The 22,114-nt window shown below is 38.1% G+C and overlaps 1 protein-coding gene across 1 annotated transcript in view; it reads right to left on the bottom strand.

Annotated features, from left to right (window-relative positions):
- MAMDC2 (MAM domain containing 2) overlaps positions 1-22,114 on the bottom strand; it is a 60,323-nt gene that overhangs the window by 7,695 nt on the left and 30,514 nt on the right. Inside the window, exons 5-9 of the mRNA XM_036402532.1 lie at positions 21,970-22,107; positions 19,429-19,685; positions 16,694-16,787; positions 13,936-14,082; positions 12,782-13,047 (exon numbers count right to left, since the gene is read on the bottom strand). Of these exons, the coding sequence (XP_036258425.1) occupies positions 12,782-13,047; positions 13,936-14,082; positions 16,694-16,787; positions 19,429-19,685; positions 21,970-22,107 (902 nt within the window). The remainder of the gene's footprint in view (positions 1-12,781; positions 13,048-13,935; positions 14,083-16,693; positions 16,788-19,428; positions 19,686-21,969; positions 22,108-22,114) is intronic.

Below are 22,114 nucleotides of genomic sequence, written 5' to 3' on the forward strand. Positions count from 1 at the left end.
ATGTAACTACCCATTGGGTCCTGGAGAAAGCCCTCCATTTAAAATGCATCACAACAATAACTGTGGTCTCTCAAAGGCCACTGAACCAGTAATCTTTGTACAACCAAAGGATTGATCTGATTCAGTGACTTGTTCAGCTTTGCCATCTGTAGCTTAAGCTTCACTAGTTTTCCACTTGATTTTTGTGGTGTTGAGGGACACACTGCCATGAGCATACTCCGTAATCTCAGGGATGAAATTACAAAGTCTTCTACTTGGGAGCTTCTACTTGTGAGTGCAGAGTTTTCAGTACTGGCTATAGCAAATCTACTGAAATTGTTACAGTCCCCTCAATTTATTTTATTGTTACATTCTTGATTTAATTTTAAGCAATGGACTAGAACATTTTTATTCACAGGTCAAATTTATTCACTCTTCTTCTGTTTTAAATATACTTTTCTGTCATAAAGCAAAATATTTGAGTATTTGAACCTACCTACCAAAATTGTATCAACTTGGATTTACTAAACTACTCATTTTCACACTGAGTCAGATCTCTGAATCCTTCCTACAGTCTCAATAGAACTAATCTCAAGTTGTTCTCTCATTTGTTCTTGTTTTGAATTAAAATATTTGCTAGGTCAATTTTTCCAAAATAAAATCTTATGACTTTATCTCATGCCTTGGAGAAGACAATGGGATTCTTTGTGCTGAGCTCCCGTTTGTCATAAAGCATGGCAGATGAACAACATACTGATTGCTTCAAGCTAGGTAACAGAGATTCCTGGACTCTCATGCTATTTTGGACGCTAAATTAAAAACAGTATCCAGTGAAGGCAGTTGTTGCCCGTGTTACTGAAAAATAAAACATATCTCTCAGGTTTCTTTTTGTTCCAATAACAGGACACGGCTGGGGAATCAATTTCCTTCCAAACCACTGCCCCAGCTTAGAAGCTGGTTTGTTTATCTTGCAGTGCCTAATCAATGGTCCTGGCCTTCAGTCTCAAAGTATCAATAATCCTTTCTTAGCCCTTATCCTGGATGATATGAGGTATGAGCAATGCCAGATGAAAACGGCCAGTTGAGCAAGCTTCTGCTAAGACACTACATTGGGCTGTGCTGCAGATACTGGGTGAGGTAGAAGGGACTTCTCATCCTTAGCACTCAGCGACTCTACAAGGAATTAAAACTCACATGCATATAAAGTTAATCTGCTTTTAGAGGAGAAGAAATAGGAGGACATGCAGTAAGGTACCTTCAGTGTAAGGAGGGATAGTGGGAAGTTTGCTATAGGAGGTTTGGTGGGAGCTGGACTGAGAACAGGAGAAAAGGAGATGCCTATATGTTTCCTTGGATATATATGTTCTGTGTGTTTTCTTTCCTCCTTGTTTATCCCAGAACGTATACATCTTGCTCAATTAGAGAGCCAGATCAGCCAAACAGAAGAAAAATATGAAAACATCCAAACTGGTGACTTAAAAGCAAGCTATGCCTCTGCAGCAAGGTAATTTATTTTTTCCATCCTAATGAATATTCCTAGTTTAAATGACACACTGTCAATCTGTGTAGACACAAAACTCAGTCTGTCACTTAGACACATTCAAAGTTCAATTTCCTCAAGAAGAAGCACAGTTATAGTGGAGTCTGACATGGGTTTTTTTCTGAGAAGCTACTGTTTTAACTTCCTCACAGTGACAAAAGTATTACAAAATAAAAAAATAATTTGAATACTAGAAACAAAAGTGTGACCTGACAGGAAGAAGCAGTCAAGATGTTTTCACACAAGACAGGGAGCCTGACTTTTCAGTCAGTTATGCAAATAAAGAGCTTACATATAAGCACGTAAGCCAAGGACTGACCACACAGGGGATGGGAAAACCATTTTGACTGTCTCAGGGCTTTTCAATACAGATGTTTTAAGTGTAGACCAAATTACTCATAGCCAGCTTAAATAAAACTAGATTTTAAGTGGCTTGTATTCTTTGGCCTAAACAGTCAGAAACTCATTTATCAAGAATTCAAGTAAGCCAAAATTAGAACATCTGCAAGCTTCTATCATTTAAAACAGATTGATTTAAAACGACACTTGCCAGGCAAGTTCAGTTTCTTGCCATGTAAATACAAAGAGCTTCTATTGGAAAAATAATGTAATGTGAAAGCTTCTACGTAAATAATTGGATAACATTGGTAATAAGCTTGTGACAGTTGAACAAGTATTTTTGAAAACCTTTCTTGTCCAAGGGCAGAAACAAACAATGAAAGAGAAACATAAAGCTAACAAAATAACCTAGTGCCACAGGCTGTTTATTCTACATCTCCTCTTGCTGGATTGCACAGCCTAGTAGAGAACACTGCCTGCACACAAATATACACAGGACACTGATATTCTCATCTGTCCCTGACCACCCTCACAGATCTCCACAAATCTACTGTAAGGGCTCTATCCCCATTCTCGTTAAACAGTTTCCTGACCATTAAGAATTGGAGATTCCAAAAGGAGATGTGTAATATTTCATGCAACATATCACCTTGCCTAGCAACTGAGAAGATGCAAGCCATTTAGGCACTGCTTCCTAACCTGAGTAAGCTTTTTAGTTTCAAGTATGCTGTTTCAATAACCACGTACTAAGCACCACAGGAACTGAGGTTCCCACTTAGCAGCACTATCCTACTGTTTCCAAACTAACTCTACCATTCTTATTTTAGGCATTTCTGGTGACTGTTCTTCAAGAAGTTTTTCATTTTAAAAGGTAAGGGAAGGAATGACAGGACTGTTCTATAAAAATGCAGCTAATTCCAGCCTCTTTAGGGTACATATCTTATTGTGGGAAGACTGATAAAGGTTTTGTTGCAACAGTACCAAAAAAATCTTCTATTTGACACAAGTGTGAGTTTTTCAGAGGAGGAAGAGGAGGAGGAGGAGGAGGAGGAGGAGGAGGAGGAGGAAGAGGTGAGGATGAGAATGTCTGCCCTCCTTCAGTTGGCACCTGACTGGAGAACTGTATTTTTTACACTAGTGACTTGATCACAGAGATCTAGGTTTTCATTGTTTATCCAAGATTAGTTTAGTCATTTACCTGTGACTTTGGTGGACAAGCAGGAAACACAGATTTCTTGCCAGCAAAGAGAAATAAATGCAAGACTAATTTAACATTGAGCATCACCATGGTGATGATGTGAGAAGAAAGGTCCAAAGATACTCAGCTCAAGTACAAGGAAGGCAGCAGGGTGATAATAGATATTTAGGGAAAACAGTACAAGAAATAAACCAGTTTCTTTAAAGTTGACCTAGAAAACTGATCATCCTATATAGATTGATCAATGGCCTTTGACAGAGAAAAAATTAAATATTCTTAAAAAATTAGTAAAAGAACAATTACAGCTAAGTCACATCGCCCCCACAAATAGTCCCTAGAATTCACCAGTTTTCGTCATCCACAAAAAGACATCAGACTCCTAGAGGTTGCTTTATGACCTGAAGATGATCAGGTCATATGACCTGATTTATGACAATGAAGTGATTAAAGACATAAGACCTCTTCAACCTAGACTCCCTTCTTTATCAATGATCCCAAAGCACTAGCCTCTCATTGTCATTGATTTAAAAGACTGTTTTTTCCACATTCCACTTCATCCTGATGATGCTCCAAGATTTGCCTTTTCTGTTCCCGTTATCAATCGAAGAGAACCCGTGCAGAGATATCACTAGAAATCATTGCCACAAGGAATGAAGAATTTGCCTATAATTTGTCAATATTTCGTTGCTCAAGCTCTGTCTCCAGTTCAACAGAAGTTTCCAAGATCCATGATTCTACACTACATAGATGATTTGCCCATCACAGCTCCAACGCAGTCTGAGATAGAGCAAACCTGTGCTAGTGTTGTGACTGAAATCCAAAATACTAGACTTGAAATTTCTGCAACAAAAATCCCAGAAGTTCCACCCTAGAAGTATCTGAGATAGAAGATGACTGAGAAGACCATAACACCGCAGAAAGTACAGATCCAGACCAGTGTCAACAATTTGCAAAACTTACAACAACTTTTGAGAATAATCAATTGAGTCAAGCCCGTTTTAGAAATCACCAATGACAAACGGAATCCACTTTTTGATTTACTGAGAAGAAGCTGTGACATCACTTCTCCAAGAACCTTAACACCTGAAGCTTGTGCAGCCCTCGACAAAGTCATAGAAGCTCTCCAAACAAGACAAGCACATCGCTGTATTCCAGAAAAGCCTTTCTTTTTTGCAATTTTAAGAGAAAAGATGCAACTTTGTGGTCTAATTTTTCAATGAGACCCTTCTGAGCCAAATCCTTTGTTGATAATAGAATAGATTTTTCTTCCCTACAGGTTTCCAAAAAATGTTGCCACAAATTGTAATCAAAACCAAAACCAGATTGCTAACTTGAGCAAGTCAAAACTTTGCAGTTATCTATTTACCATTGAAAAAAGATTATTAAGCAATGCAAAACTCTGATGATTTACAGTATGCATTTTTAGATTTTCCAAGTGTTTGTTCTGTTCATTACCCAGCTCACAAATTATTGCAAGCAAAATTGAGTTTTAGAAAAAAACCTAAATTAAGTGAAGAACCTTTAAATGCAGTAACTCTCTTCACTAATAGGTCTAGTGAAAGTCACAAATCAGTTGTAACTTAGTTGAACCAAAAAACTAATGCTTGAGTGTCAGACATTCAAATAGTAGAAGGGTCTCCTCAGATTGTTAAACTTACTGCTGTAGTTCAATCTTTTCAGCTCTTTCCACAACCTTTTAATTTAATCACAGATTCTGCTTATGTTGCTAATGTAGTTAAGAAATTAGAAAGGTCAGTTTTAAAAGATGTTAGTATTGATACTTTATATCATTAGCTTTCATATATTTTTACAACTTTGCAATATAGAACTAATCCATATTTTGTTTCTCACATCAGAGCTCATTCTTCGCTTCCTATATTTTTAGTAGAAAAAACCGCGAGAGCAGACAAACTCACAATAGTCATTTCAAATACTTTGCCAAACATTTTTAAACAAGCAAAACTGAGTCATGCCTTTTTTCACCAAAACGCACAAGCACTTGTGCGAATGTTTCAAATCTCCAAAACTCAAGCTAAAGCAATCATCAGTACTTGCCCTGACTGTCAGCTTGTACAGCCTCCTGTTTCTACAAGAGCTGTCAACGCACAAAGTTTACAAAGCCTGCAGTTATAGCAAACAGACATCACTAAATATCCTTCCTTTATTAATTTAAAAATATTCATATCTCAGTAGACACGTTCTCTAGTGCAATTTTTGCTTCTCTTCACATAAGCAAAACAAGTAATCATGCCTGTCATCATTTTCTGCAAGCTTTTGCTTCATTGAGTGTACCCCAAGAAATAAAAACTGACAATAGTCCTGCATATATATCTCAAAAATTAGCCACATTTCTAAAAGAATGAAGTGTTCGCCACATCTTTAGTATTCCTCACTCTCCCACAAGCCAAGCAATTGAAAAAGCACATCAAACATTAAAACACATTTTAGATCAACAGAGAGGGGGAGTAGAGGTCACACCTCAGATGAGGCTGAACAAAGCTTTGTATGTTTTTAATTTTTTAAACAGTTCGGTTGCAGAACCTGATCCACCAATTTTTAGGCATTTTTCAAATAACACACAGGCAAAACTGAAAGAAAATCCCCGTTTTAATTAGAAATCCTGAGTCTGGACAAATTGAAGGACCTTTCCGATAAATCACCTGGGGCAAAGGGTATGCTTCTGTCTCTACAGGTGCAGGAATTAAGTGGGTCCCAGCCAAAAATGTCAAACCGTATCGCACCCCAGAACGTGTTGACGAGTCCAGAACCAAAGAAGCAAGTATGCAGACGTGAGCCGAACAGAGGGATCCCGGGTCACTCCTGACATTCCTTGTGCATTGGTGGAACCTGCAAACTTTTGTGTTAATGTTATTTATAAGTGTGTTAATTGTATGTCAAATGTTTGTTTAGTAGAGCTGATTTTTGGCAAAAGTTTGGGTTTTTGTTTTTGTTAAGTTATATATCCCCTCTGTTGGATTTTCAAAGTCAAATCTTATCTTAAGGCTAAAATCAAAGTTTTAAAATTTATATATATGTGAGAATTTTGCCAAAACTTAGCTCATGAAAAAGATGGAGCAAATGCAAGTTGTATGTTGGTGTTGGTGGGTTTTAATTGTTTTTTGTCGTGCAGATTTGCCTGTGGAACAACCAAAAACAAATGTTTGGGTGACCTTAGCCAAGACAGCAGGCTTGGATACTATATGTTTGTCTAATTCAGAACCAGAAAAACCTTTCTCAACCTGTCTGGTTGGTGTGCCAGTAAAAGATTTGCCTTTCCTCAAAAAGCAATCCAATGGTAAGCCAGGTAAGATTGATAATGGAAACGATCCCGCATTGAATTGGAACGTTTGGGCCAAAAAACTTCCCAGAGCAGCATCTGAACCCCAAGAATTGGAAATCCTTGGTTCTTTAACAATGGATTTTTGCTTTATCTTCACAGCTAGTGTTTGGCGAAAAGGTGATCCTCCAAAGTACAATGTTACTCCTCATTATTTTGCATACAGAAATTTAAGGTTTTGGTATAATTTTTCAAACAGCTGGGATGTGCTTTCTGAGGCTGACCAATATCCACGACAATTACCCAAGAGATATTGGTTCATTTGTGGAGATAGGGCTTGGCAAGGCATTCCATCACACCTTGAAGGTGGCCCATGTAGCATTGGGATGCTCACTGTAATTGCACCCACAGCTAAAGAGGTCATGAAAAAGAAACAAAGGAGAACAAGATCTGCTCATCATTATGATGAGAACTGTAAAAGTGATTTCATGCTTTGAAAGCTGCAAGAGGGTTTCTGCAGGTATATTTTTACCCCAATTGGCTTCAGCAATGGCATTGAAACAATTAGATCAAGTTGGATGTTGGCTGAGTGAACAAACTAATGCCACATCCTCTGCAATTAGTGATATGTTGACCAATGTTGATAGTGTTAGACATGCTACCCTTCAAAACAGAGCAGCAATTGATTTTCTTTTACTGGCACAAGGACATGATTGTGAGGAATTTGAAGGATTGTGTTGTATGAACCTGTCCAATCATTCTGAACCCATCCACAAAAGCATACAAAAACTGAAAGATTTGACAGCCCAAATTAAAGAAGATGGTGGATGATCTGTTCCAAGAATGAAGCTTTGCACCTTGGCTAAGGGAACTTTGCAAGATAAGTCTCTATGTATTGGGTGTTTTGATAGTGATATTGATAGTGTGCATACTTCAGTGTGTGTGACGAATGATGAACAAAACGGTCAGAAAAGTTTTTGTCATACAAGAGAGAGAAATAGGAAGTGGAATTACAGAGAGTGTTCAAAATCTCATGGAAATGGTAGATTGAAGGTATAGAAATGGAAGAGGGTTTTGAGTTAAGACCCTGGAATCTACAAGAGTTTTTTGAACAATGACTTGCAACCAATGTCAGACGTGATTCATACCTTTTTCACTGACTGGGCCTTCACAGCATTAAGTTGCTGTGCTGTAATATAGCAATGCTTAGTGTCCGCAAAAACAGGCCTTAAGCAGATAGTAAGTAAAAATATTATAGTAGGGCTATGAAACACAAGTAGTATACAATACCATCATGAAGGTTTCTTTTTGGGTCAACAGAGAGGGGGAATTGTGGGAATCTACAAAAACCAGAGGGTTTTGGGAAGGTGGTAAAAAAGACAGGCCTCAGATGCAGCAGGAATTGTGAAGTGCTAACACAGCAGAAAAAGATAACTAAGTGGTAGAGAAGACGTGAGAAATAGAACAATAGAGCTGTGTAGTTTGGCTTTCTAAGTTGCAACAAGTTTATTTAGTAGATATCTAGAAGGTTATGCTTATGTATAGAGCTTTATTCGTTGTCTCTTATAAACGAGCTATTGTGTTTGAGAATAGGCTACTATTGTTTCAACCAAAGCTCCGTGTGCTTAAGGTGATTGAACTACTGTCAGTATGCTTTTACTCTATGTAATTGGCTGAGACGCATTTATGGTATCTTGTAACATTAAGTTTCTTTGGCTTCCTGCTGGACCAGCGAGCTGTTAGCATCTCTCCTCTCCATTGTTATAACCATGTAAAGAGACTGATGCTGAAAATAAATTGCTCACGACACTGATCCCAGCGGCCCCATCCCATTTGTGTCTATATATAAACTGCCGGCATCAGAAGGCAGCAGGGTGATAACAGATATTTAGGGAAAACAGTACAAGAAACAAACCAGCACTAAAGCTTTTATATTATGTCCAACCCAAAAAAAGCTGAAGAACTTGCTGAACTGGAGGTCACAACTGGACCACTGTGGTTACAGTCACTGTGAGGTCTATTTTCCATTTTTTTTTTAATTTTTTTTTAAATATATGTCTACTATTGGCCTCCACAGCATCTTGCAGGAAAGTTTTGAGAAAGTCTTCTCTTTTCTTTGTTTTAAAACATGTAAATATTCAAGTGCAACACAGAGTCACTTGATTTTCCTTTCTCACAACTGCAACTAAAATTACTTATGGAGGATAAGAGAAAGCAAGCAGATGAACTCAAGTAAAGAGAGTGAGGAAAAAACCATCAAAGAGGAATAAGAGAATACTTATGCAATGAAAAAACAAAAATGCAGCCACGGCTAGATAGGGTAGTAGAATAGACTATTATGCCAATTACCTTTCTGAGGATTTGATTTTGAACTCTTTGGGAGGTTCAAGCACTATTTTACCAGGTAATAATGCAAAAGCTTACATGATGGATAAAAACCACAAGATGTTTGCTTTCAAAAACCTGAGCTTCAGAATGGTAACCCAAATCTAGCAAAAATGAGCAGAATTGATTAAAGCAGACCCAACTGAACTCAAACCTTCATTTTAATCTAGGTATTTGGAATTCGTTGTGAAGTTGCATAAGAAAAATATTTTTCCATGCTGGTGTTTACCCACATACACATGCACACGTGCGCACGCGCGCGCGCACACACATACACACAATATTAAAATGTAGATTCTTGCTTCACAGTTCATGTGAGCTTCTCAAGGATGCAAATGATATGTCAAATTTTCTTCCAGTTAGTTCCTACATTTTCCTGACATGTATTGGCATGAAAGATCAATTTCAGTACATTCTATCAACTGAAAATAATCTATATAATTCAGATTTAGGTTTTCATGCGGCCCTTAAAGAGTCTTATACAATAAACCATGAAGGACTTAAGTGATGTCAAAAAACATTAGAATTTTTTTTTTTATTTCTTTCTTCTCACACTGATTCCCTGGGTACAGTATAAATCAATATTTTGAGACAGTGCTGAAAGTACAAATTAGGAAATCAGGATTTTAAATTCCCTGCCTTTTCACTAGCATTATCAGCATGTGCATTTACAGTATGTGCACACACACACACATATATATAAATATATATGCACACAAACACACATATATATATGTAGGTATAGAAATTTATGACTTGCTTAGCTGGATCATACCTGCCTAGCCTTTAAAACATTTTATTTTCGAAATGTCATATTAAAGCCAGCTGGCCAGCTTCATATTTCCGGCTCACAGAACTCAAACCATCAACTAGTGCCAGACTGCAGTTAGCTAATTCAAAAAGAACTTGCAAAAACCATTACAGAAACCAAGAACTGAAAATCTGCATCTTTTTATTGTCCTGATGCAAACAAATATGCTATCAAAACTAAAATGTATTAGATGGATTTTTTATATTTTTCAAAGCTTTGGGAGTAGTATTTGTAGAAGAAAAAAGATGAAGGATGTGAGTAATTGGTTATTTTATAGCAATTGTTTTCTGGCTGAAAAAATAATTTTGACCTTCAGGACACATTATCGTTGACTTGACCAGCTGTTAAGGAAGTGCCAGGAGACTGTTTACTGTTTCCACATGGGCTGACCCGATCCAAAAGTGGCTCCTGGTAACCAAGAAGATGCTCAGCCAAACTACTGTACAACTTCTTATCATCCAAGTCTACATATGATACATCTCAGGAAAAAATAAAATAGGCTCATCAGTCACTACGTCTGTATTAGAGGAAAGGTGGCAGCCCTATCTTATTTTGAGACCACCTCTCTCCACTGAAAGACTGTTTTTCACTTGTCTATAAGAGTGCCAAGACACAATGATCTCAGCGCAGATTTTCCATGCTAGGTCCTTGGTACAGCCTTGTTTTGGAAGATTTAATCCAAAACAGTTCCATCATTTCCAAGAACAAGGCTAGGAAAAAGGGCTTATTTTGCCCCTATTAAACAAAAAAATTCTGTGAAAAGCTTGAGCACTCCAAGGCTTTGGAGTAGAAGCAGAAAAGTGTCAAGAGTCTGATCTTTATGCCAGGGCTATCTTTTCTGTCAAGTCATTAGTTTTTGAGAAACTAAAATTTGTAAGAAATGGGACAAGCAGGGCAAACAGAATGGAACATGAATAATATTACAGGGAAAAAAAAAAAAAACTTGGATTGTCCAGAGCTGAGAGTAAGATGAGGACTGGGGTGGGGGGCAGAGGGGTGGTTCATTGCCTATGGGACAGGTTAGATAAAATAAAGATGCCTCAGTGAGGATGCAAGAGACATCAGGACAGATTGCAGGAGACAGGACAAGAGAGGTCAAGCTTCTGTCATGTCTCTCAGGACTGTCTCCCTCCAGAGCCAGAAGTGTAATCCCTTACTTGCTGGTTCCTACCACTCCTTTCTACCAGCCAAAACATGCTCTGGTGCACCTCCACAGCTGCCCTACACTGAAATGTGTAATGTGGTTTTTGCCAGCTATTTCACTACTAGGCAGACACATCTTCACAGATAACTAACCTGAGTGTTTACACAGTACCACACAGTAATACTTTGTTTCCTTCTGTTGCCTTGGAAAAGAAAAAATAAACAAAATAAAGCATGAAAAGACTTTTAAAAGTATTAAGGCTGAAGAGCTGGACATGAGATTGCAAGGAAAAGCCAGAATCAAATTCCCTGTGCAACTGCATTTGAGCCTACTTCTAAATATTATGAGCAGACAGCCTGTAACTACACCAGGTTTTCACCCTCTGCCTTAAGCAGACACGCTTAAACTTTGGCAATATTTGTATTTTTTATGCTACCTTCCCATCTGTAAACATACCTTGATGTACTTTTCCATTTAATATGTTCCAGAACTTAACCCATTTTTTTCTGTTTATCTAAGGAAAACCTTAGGAACTGAACCCCCTGTCAAATACATAGCTATTTAGCTAAGGGGTGCCTGAATTAGGGTTTGCTAAACACATGCTGACTTATGTAAAGCCCAATAAATCTCCCAATATTTTCTGATATTTGAGGAATGCCTCCTCAACAGAAACATTTTGCAACTTGTTTCCATGGGAAGGAAGACTTTCACAAGACCTGAAGCATCCAGAGAAGGTTTTTAAGAATTGACAGAGGTCAATAAACCATTCTGCAGAGCATAGTTTTTCTCCCCCTTCTACACATCTTCAGACTCAGAAGCAGTGAGGCAAGCTTCCTCACAACTGTTTTACATATCCTGACTTCTAGGAAAACAAAAATTGTTCTTCACAAATTCATGCTGGAAAAGATTTTCCATGTATATGTCTGATGCTAAAAACCCTGCAACCTCCAAGACTGTCAACCAGTTCTAACAGTCATGCTCAGATGTCATCAGTACTCATGCAGTTGATTATGCCACTAAACCTTTCCAGAAGTAATAAAGAAATACCTAAACAGGAGATGACAAAAGTAAATTATAAGCTTGTCATTTTAACTTCTCTACAAGTATCTTGGGATGATACTCTGAGAAACTTTTCTAGTATGCACTTGCTGGGCACAAATAAAATTCTTTTTTTATTCTCTAACACTTGAAAGGGAATTACAAATTCTGTTATGTTTTATGGATAAAGTACATAAAAAACCCATTGAAACTTTAAGATACCAGGTGTCTGACATAAAACACTACCCAACAACTAGGACTGAAATTTTAAATGTAAATTTGCCTGTCAACAGAGTTAGGCAACTGGTTTTTGACCTTTTATGGTCAGTAACTGCTGTTATTTCAAAAACTAGTTTTTAGTGGAGAAAATATTTATGTTTGTCTTTAATTTAGGAATACTGAGAGTTGCAAGACAAGTTTCCATTCAAATGTTCAACATATTGTCACACTCTGGTTAACATGCAGTGATCCATCTGGTTCTCTGTAGATGACTCACTGATAGTGAAAATCTGTTAGAGAAATCAGCATAAATACAGAAGTAGCACTTATAGAAATCTGTGCAAAAGTCAGTCTTTGAAAAAAGAGTGGAGATAAGGAATTACAATGGCTTAAGGACTAACTCAGGAGGTGATGCCAAGTACCAATGTGTTATTGATGTGCTGAGATGATGTAATGACCTCTCCAAGGAGACACTGCTAATTCTTCAAGTCCATTGCTCTCATTTACACTGACTTCTAGTTTCATACTGTAACCCAGCAGTTGAGTTTAGGGAAGGAGGATCAGCTCCCCATTTTGACCAGAACTTACCAGTACTTTTTAGATTAATTAAAATCTGCAATTGAGTGCAATGATGATATGACGCACATAGGAAACAAGCAAACAAAAATGAGAGGATGTGGAGCATGCTGAGAAACTAAGACTCAAACGGATTTTGTTAGAGCTGCTCTGGTGAAATCTCCAGCTAATTCACTTTGCAGGTATAGCTCACTTAGGATTAATCCTATAACAAAGAACTCCGAGAAGGCAAGGAAAATCTCCTCTCAGAATTCGGGAAATTTGAAGAGTCTTACCTTGCAAGGCATAGGCTTTTTGAAGGAGATTTCAGCTCGAGTCCAGACTCCCTTTGGAGAGTCCAAGACAGACCAGATTTTCTCTTGAACAACATGATTCTCCTCAAAGATATAAACTGCAAGAGTGCCACTCATCTTGAAAAACCCATATAAGGCATAATAAAAACGCAGACAAAACTGCAAGTTTCCTGGCAGGGTCGGGCCATACAGACGTCCAATGTATCCAGGCTGTGATGTAAACTTTGTGTTTGCCAACAAATAATAGCCTGCAAGAAAGCATAATTATTGTATTTAATATGGTATTAGTACATCTAATTTGCTATTAAAGCAGCTTCTGTTATTGCATCAGACTTGGGTTATAAAAACAGTTCCAAGTGGCAAGAAATAGATTATCACACTCTGACAGAAAATAACCATTTTTTTTCCTAAAGCATCCTGTCTGCTTCTAGCTAAACTAGCACATGGCTAAGTTACCAGAAATAAGCACTTATCAAATCTAAACCGAAAAATTCCCTGGGTTGCTGGCCTCACTGGAAAACTGGCCTTTTCAGGGTTACCACTGTGAGACAAAAAAAAAAGGAGGGTGTGGTACAAAGCCTATTATTCCCTGCACCATGTATAAAGAACTGAGACCTCAGTGCATATGATTAATAACCATGAATACTCTACTCAAAGAGATGCCTGAATTTCAGAATTTATTAACAGTCTTTTCAGCATGTGGTTTCACTACATAATATTTATGTTCTCCCTTAAAAAAGCCAACTATTCTAAGCCTAGAAGAGCTAAATGACCACTTTTGCTCTCTAAAAAAAATGCATTAACCTATTATTACATTTACTTCCATATTTTTTTTGATTCATCCCTCCAGCAACTACAGAGCAGTACAGTGAAGATACTGTGATTTGTGGTCCTGCCTGACTATTCAATAGGTGACCTTTGTCCTCTACACATGGGGAAGCACAGCCAGAGCTCCAGACAGGACCAAGCTGTGAGCGCTGATCTTTAATGGCAGAGAATTGCACTGAGGCAAGCTAATCATTGTGCCAGTGGTATTACCTAAGAGAGTGAACAATGTTACAACAGGTTAAGCTTAACCTTTTAAACAATACTTATATATAGTTTGACTCTTCTAGGAGAAAGCAGTTTTGATTCACCGAATCCAGTAGTGTGATCTCCTGCTCTATACACATTGCGCTTCACTTTCACTCTGCTCCATCCTGGGCCATCTTTGTGATCTTGGTAGAAATTACACAGATCTTCCTCAAAATTGCAGCCTGCATTGGCAGGATTGAAAGGAGCTCCTAAAAGAAAGATGCATATGTTCTGTTAGGATGAGTACAGTGTGATAAACATAGGTTTGATGCAGAAGGATGCCAAAGCATACTTTGCTTCATCTTGCTTTTCTTTACCGAAGATAAGCACATGCAAAGATTTTACACATATAGTGGACAGCCATGATGAAATCAAACTATCAAACTTCTATTGCAAGTTGGTCTTATCTTCTTATACTTTTTGCTGGAGCCAGGAGAAACCCTGCTTCACAGCCCCCCTAAAACACAAATGAGCTCCAGATACTAAGACCAGATTCTTCCTCCAGGATAGGTAATTCACAAAGATATTCAGACCATTTGTTTTTATCTGCTCCTTCATTCAAAAGACTATTAGGACAAAATGAGTGTGTCCATGTGCCTGTGTGTACACTGAACATCAACACTTGGTATTTTTTTAAAGAGCATTTATTAAAAATCCTTTTTATAGTTACGTGTAACGTGTGTGCACGTGCATGCTGGAAGTAGATAAGCAAAACAATTTTTAGTTCCTGTACCACCTCATGGCAACTTTGCTCTGGAGCTTACCTCACACCATGCTAATACTGCAGAGAAGAAAGCTGAACCATTTATAGTAAAGTTGATTAAAAGCAAAGCTAAGACCCGCCCAACCCTGCAGATGGCTCTCTCTAGACCTGCAGTATGGAATTCTCTTCTTCTCTCGGTCAGAACTTGCCTCTCAGTCTGAAAAAATGCTATATGGGCCATGCTAGTAAGTAAAACATTTCTACTTCTTCAAAAGCCTCACCATAAGTGAGGTGAAGGTGCTTATAGAAGGTGCTTGGGGAAGGAGAGGCACAACCCAAAGCTATCCTGGAAATTTTGGCTTTGTCAGGAGCCCAGACACAGGACATTGTGTACATCACTCTACAGTAGCACATATGGCCTTTCTTCATGGAGACGAAGAGAGCTTTTGCACCAGTGGCAGGTACACAGGCTACCAGCTTTAGGAGAACAAAAATTGTGGCTTTGGAGTGATGCCTGAGGTCTTTTCAGTCTCAAATAGGCCAAATCTAAGCCCTCCTATGGGTCTTAACTCTTCCTGCAGCCATGGCCTCCCACCTCTGCTTTCCTAGTTAAAGAAAAGGCAGGTGGAGCACTAACATTTGGCATTAAATCCATATTCTGACTCAGCCTTTGCTGAGCAAGTTTAGTACTCTGGTACCTTTTCCTCCATTTCCTAACATCAAGACTTTTGTTGAACAAAACTTCCAGAAAAAAATAAAGAAAAAACTTAGTGCTGTTATATATACTGCTATGGCCAAATACAAGGAGAATGGAGAGCTCTTGCTTTTTAACATTTCTACTCAGAAGAATTGAAGATGACAATAATTGATAAGTCTGAAGGATCAAACAGTATATCTTGTATACGTTGTATGTAAAAGAGTATAAAGCAAATAATTTACTTTCATTTCTCAAACAAAAATCCCAAAACAACCACAAAACCAACCTTCAAAATCAAAGTTAGTAGGCAGAGTTCTAGATGAACCTATCATATTCAGAACAGATTCTGATCCATTCAGATTAGATCTGAACTTCAACCATTGAGGCAGAAAATGCTATAAAATTTATCCCATTTCTCAACAGATATAAGTTGTCTGAAAATTAAAATGGAAAAAACAGATAAGCAGCTCCAGCCCTGTGAAAATTGCAAGCATAACTTAGGATTTTCGTTGCAAAATAAAGCAAATACCAAAAAGTTATTGAGGAGATAATGAAACAATGGATTTACCCAGCCAGGAGATGTGGATTATTAATGATTAATGTATCTGGAATCTACCTCCTTCAGCAGTGATACTTCAGAGGTGGAGGCAGAGCTAGCAGATACTCTGAGATAAAAAGGGGAAACAACAGCCCTTTTTTCATTGATCACTTTAAAGAATTTGCCAAAAAATTCAAACTTCTGACCAAAGGAAAAGATGGCATCTACTTTAGACTAGCGTTTAGTGCCAGAGTAAAATGCCAACAACCAGCTACTTAAGAGGCTGCATTCTCAAATGCCAATGTCCTTTGTCCCAAGTGCCTCTACATCAGAGGTCACAGGGATATAGGTGGTGTCTGTTGCTGTGAAAACCTAACAAATACTCAACAGACACGCCCTGCCTGAGATGAGTAATACCTCCTGGGGGAGTGAAGACAGGGAGGCAAAGCTCATGTTTTGGCTCTGTAGAACACCTCAGGGCATGTGGCATGAAGAATGCCTACACTGGCATTAATGAAAAACCCAGGGCATTTTCTTCCTCATACCATCACACCTGGGAAAATCCGCCCTCTCTTTCTGTGACAAGCCTGCAAGTGGTAATTCTTTAAAACCAGTAGTGATGCAAATACAGCACTCAGTCCAGCACTCCAGCTGCAGAACCCTGAGGCAAGGTCTTTGGAAAGGAAGCATTAAGAATTTGTTTCCAAAAAAATGAATGGCACAGGTGTTATCTGCTATTATGTCTTCTGAAGGAAGAGGAGCCCAGTGGTGCTGGTCAGTTGAGAAGGTAGCACCAAAACTGCAAATACTGACAGACAGTTCTGAGGAGCAAGGCAGAGGGTGGAAACAAGGGAGATAAATAGCAGCAAGAGCTCATCATACCTGTCTGATTGCTGCAGTAAACCGGAGAGAAAGAAATGTCATCGAGGGCAACATAACCTCCCTTGGCGCTATTGAAAGCCACTTCAAATATTACCTAGAAATTATAGTAAGTTGTTATTCGTCTGCCATATACTCAGCAATAATTTTGGTACACATCTTTGAAATACAGAATTCTGACTGAATGTCTCAGACAGACTCCAGCACATCTCATATAGTGCTGAAAGTGTTGGGACTAATTAAATTAGATCACTTATTAGGGATATAAATCAGAGCCTGACCTTAGCAATAGATCGTTGCTCACTCCAGGTCAAGGAAACACCAAAAGGAATATAGCTCTTCTGCTTTATGAAGCACCACTTTTAAAGATGCAGTAAGGCTTCTGCCACTGTATTATATAAAACCACTATTCACAATCATCAGTCTGTACTGACTAAACCTCCGGTTTTATCTAGAATCTGTCTGGATCAAGAGCTAAAAACCCTCTGTGTTCATTACTCTGCTATTAATATATTAAATTTTATAGTTTTCTGTAAATATCCTCAGATATTGAAACCCATGACTTGGCATTAGCTGTCAGGGAAGATTTTCTGTATAGAATTTATTTAAGAGCCAGAAAAGTTATTGCTGTGTTTTGTTTACCACAAAGATCAAACAATGTATTGTATTTAGTCATTCCCAGGGGAAATAATTTCCTCAAGTAAGTGGAGGACCATCTATAACTCTTGAGGGTGTGTCTTAAAATTTCTCTTAAGTATCAAAGGTCTGAGATACAGGAAAACTTTGAGAGCCAGCCCCAGGGACAAAGCCAGGAAATAAGGACAAAAGCTTTCAGAGTGAGATTCGTTTCAGTGAAAGCAATGCCTGTGATGTTTTGCAGACTAGGAGAGCTAGTGAAAGAATCCTGAACAATCTCCTTTAGCTAGATGAAACAAAGAAGAATACCCTCTCGAAGCAACCAAAGAATTTATGTGTTAAGGTTTAATATTATTTCTAGAAAATTATCTCTGTGTTAAATTACATAGAAATTTCTTGAGCAGATTAAAGGCCTGTCTAGCCCCGTGCCTTTTTTCCAGCAGAGAGCACCTACAGGTGCTCTGAAGACAATTACAGGCTTTCAGTTCTTCTTCCCTTACATTATATTCCTGATGGATTCTTCCTTTCCCATTAATTTTTATGATCAGTTTTTTAACTGATCTTAATAAGGGTATCTATGGTATGTTGTGGAAGTGGTTGAATCACATATGAAAAGACCCTCCTCTGTTCACTTTATTTTAAAACTGTTACATGGTAACTAAGAATTTGGAACAGCAATGTAAATTTTGAGAAACAGGGAACAGTTAATCTTTTCTGTGTCCTTCATGACTCTTAAGAACCTCTAACATATTTTACTTCCATCTTTTTTTTAAGGGCTGAAAACTGTTATTTCATTGATGTAACTTCTCTGTACTTTTCATTATCTGCATGTCCCTCTTGGACAATATTTTTTAATCTTTTTTTAATCTTCTTAAATCTCTTTTTTTTTTTAAACTGAGAAAGCTGACGTTGCATACCCTGCTGAACACAAGGTTTTGCTGTGCATTTACCCAGTAGTACAACATCCTATGTTTTGCTATTTATTCCCTTATGGGTAGTTTCCAACATTCTGGATGGATTTTTGAATGCCACCAGGAAATGAGAGGATATTTTCACAAACTCAACAACAGTATTGCCAAGCTCTAAGTCATCATTAATTAATTTCCATCGATAGTGCTAGGACTGATTTTCCCCTTTTTAAACATTAATTTAGTTTATATTAAGTGAATTAGTAATTCACTTACCATTTTGTATTATGAAGCCTTCTGAGAGCTGCCTTCCTTTCCCGTAAAGTCTGATGATTTGAATGGATTATCACTGACTTTATAGAGTGCAAAAGGCCTACATAATATCTCATGAAAATTAGCTTTACCCCTAGTCTACAGGGTTGTGGTGAATTAGCAAATAACTTGGGTAGAATTAAAGCGAGTAGAATTTATCTGTAATCCATGTATTAGAAGTATGTATGTATAGAGAGAGTATATGTTTGTATATATATAAAAATTACATATATATGTGTAAAATACACATATATGTAAGTATATGTGTAGGTATATAATATACATACACTGTTTATTTCAGTCTTCTAAGTTTGGGGTACTTTTTAGAAAACACTAGGGAATAAAATATTCAATTTTTTTCTGATACTCTTGACAGTCATTGTAATAACCATCAAGAGCTGTCTTTCACATTTAAGGACTACTGTACAAAGGACCCAAGTTTGGACTTTCTCTCATGAACTGCAGGATCTAAGTAAGGTGGAGAATAGACCTCAAATATTTTTTAAAATTTTTCTTATGCATTATTTTACAATATTCAGCATCCTCAAAAATGAATCAGAGAGTCATAGAAACAGGGAACGGAGAGAACCTTGATATTATTCACCAACTAAAAAACTTCCCATCAGTGAGATTCTACAACCTCCCAAGATACTCTGATCAAGCACTAACCCCCTGTCTTCAAAATCAAGCATGAGTGTGGAAAGTGATCCCTCCTTGATCTTTATGCAAAGGGTAAAGGATATCACAGATCACCAATATCTTTACAGCTATCTTTCAGATACTGCATGGTGTCTGCTATGTTCCTGGCTTGGCCTGAGTTGGCACTCATGTCTGAGGCAATCTGGAAGTCGCAGCTGGACTGAGCAAGAAGGATTGCTTTACCTCCATGGGATATGGTGCATTGAAGTTGACTTCTGCCAATGCCCAGTCTGCATTCAGTGCACTGTCTGTTTTCCAGATCTCTTCATAAAAGCCACTCATGTCTCTCAGGTAAACAGTAAAAACAATGCTGCTTTCCTGCTTAAGCTGATAATAAAAAGATAAGCAGCCAGATATTGGGGCTGTGGTCCTTGGTGAGATTAGCTGGGCCACTTCCTGAAAATGTTTGACATACACAGAGTCCACGTACATGTAGTGACCTAGAAGGAGAGAAACATTTGGCATAAGACACTCTTTAAAGAACACCACATACAAGAAGCATCAGCAGATGAACAAGGACTAGACATATATATCTATGAGCAACAATGGTGGCTTCCTAGAAAATTTTAGTTATTCTAAAAGTTTTTTTTTCCTCTCTTTTCCTCCTATGTACAGCCCAAAATTGTTTGGCTAAGATACCACTTGGCAAAATAGTCAGTCCCAGCTCTTTCTTTTCTTAAGTCTTTGTTATTATTAGAAATAATATATTTATCTATATTTGAAACAAAATAAACTCTAAATTTTGGAAGCCATTCATAAATGGAAAAATGTGCAACAACCGTGTTATCTCCCTTGGTGTAGTATTTAGTCTCTCTTAAGTGCAACTTTGACTGAAGCAATTCAAGTAAATGAACAAGATTGTAAGCCATGTGTTTTCTCATCTTTTACAAAGCAGTTCATTTAATATATCAAATTATTGTCAAATAGCTTTTAGTCCTTACATATCTGCTTAGTGTATCTAGGATTTGATTTATAAAAAATGTCTTATTTTTACTGCATGGACTGGAGTTTTTATGTAAAATCCTTAAAGAAGATTTTTGGGAGATGTTAATGAACAGAAAAATGCACTACATTTGAGGAGAGTATCTTCCCATCATGAATATAAGCCAATGACCTGTAGGATTTTCTAAGGGTACAGCTTCTAATATTTTGATTTTGGGAGTGCTATCTCAATTTAAACAGGACACATCCATGTTCACAAACATGCTGTGTATTGTAGTTTTTCTTCTTCTGCACTCCCAGAAGCACAGCATCAAACAGTATTTGATGAACAAAAAATGGCTCTTCACAAGTAGAAAGCCTGGAGAAGACAGGAGTGTCAGACTGGAGGTACTTCAGCACGAGCACTGCAAACTGTGCTGTTCAGTTTGAGTGGCACCACTACATCAATTGGCACAGAGCACTCTCAGACCTTCAGATGTCACTTCTTGCTTCACTCAGGTGGAAGGAGGGGAAAGGACTGCTTGGGTCTGTGTCTCCTCCAGATTGCCCACTGCCGGGAGTGGTGACTTCAGCAATATTTGCCTGCAAGGTTCTCAGCTTCACTTTTGTTCTGCAGTTTTAGCACATCTCATAATTTACCTACAATCTCCCTGGATGATGCAACTTCGCAGCCCAATTCTTGGAAAAAGAAGGCTCTTCTGTGACTTTAGGCTTCATGAAGTCTTCTCAGTAAAGAGAGGGCTTGCTCAGCAGTAAGGGCTTGGTGTGAAATAGAAATGCTGTGGCTACAAGAAAACACATCCCTCCCAGCTGGGAGCGTTTCCTGTCATAGCACTTATTCAATAGGCTGATCCACTGTCTGCTGTTGAAGTTGTGGTGAGTTTAAACTTCCATCAGAATTTTACAGGCATTTTAGTGCCAGGGGGTGACAAAGAGATGGAGAGACACTCTGTACTCAACTCACACAATTGTGAAGTAAATAAAAAGGCACAGCGGCATGAGTTAAGGAAAGAGGATCAACCCTGCTTTTCATGAGATGTGACTCCTTGCACTGCCACAAGCATCAGGCAGCCCCACACATGGTGTGCAGCACCAGCCCCACATCCTGACCATCACCTGCTGTGGTACTTTGTGCAAGGGTGAAGTTATCCCACAGCCTTCTTCACAGCTGTGTAAAAATCTCTTCCCCGAGCAAAGTGTTAAAGGATAAGCATTTCATACCAGACAAGTGCAAAAATTCCAATAATTTTTCCCAGCATTATGTCTCTGAGGGGTTGTTCTAACAGCAACACATTTGACTGAAAGAAACAAGACTTCTAAACTGTACAGTTTCACCCAAGATTCTCCAAGCATGTTTTTTAATACCTTAGTTTTCCTACTCGATTTTCTCAACAGCCATTGGAAAAAAATCCCTGCCAGATGTACAGAGCAGCAGTACAAGAATCTAAAATTTACTGGGGTCCATACATTTAGAATACACAGAAAGTTGAATTTTCCAGCTGTCACATCCAAAATTCTACTCTTATCTCTGAGTACTTTTGAATCCTAGCAAAGAGTGTAACAACCTTTTTATAAAGCTTACAGGCAGTTTTGTCTGAACTTCTGCAAAATCCCCCAACCTCTTTCTAATCCCCTTTTTTTCCCATAAATCACTCTTACCATCCCCACCCCAACCCCACAATGGGAACAACTCGCATAATAATAACTTCCAGTATGAGAGTCATACTTGAATCACACACTCAGATTTTCCCACTATATTTCTGGTCTACATTTGTTGCTTACCCAGTGCACTGTTAAGTGTGTGGTCTTTGGGCAGGATAGACTGAGAATTCCGAATGTTCCCTCCACCAACAAACCAGTTGACGTTAGGATTCCAGCGGTTCACATAGCCACAAAGATGATTTTCTTCAAAGTCACATTCTGCAAT

This window comes from Molothrus ater, chromosome Z (genome assembly GCF_012460135.2).
Source record: "Molothrus ater isolate BHLD 08-10-18 breed brown headed cowbird chromosome Z, BPBGC_Mater_1.1, whole genome shotgun sequence".
Taxonomy (NCBI): Eukaryota; Metazoa; Chordata; class Aves; order Passeriformes; family Icteridae; genus Molothrus; species Molothrus ater.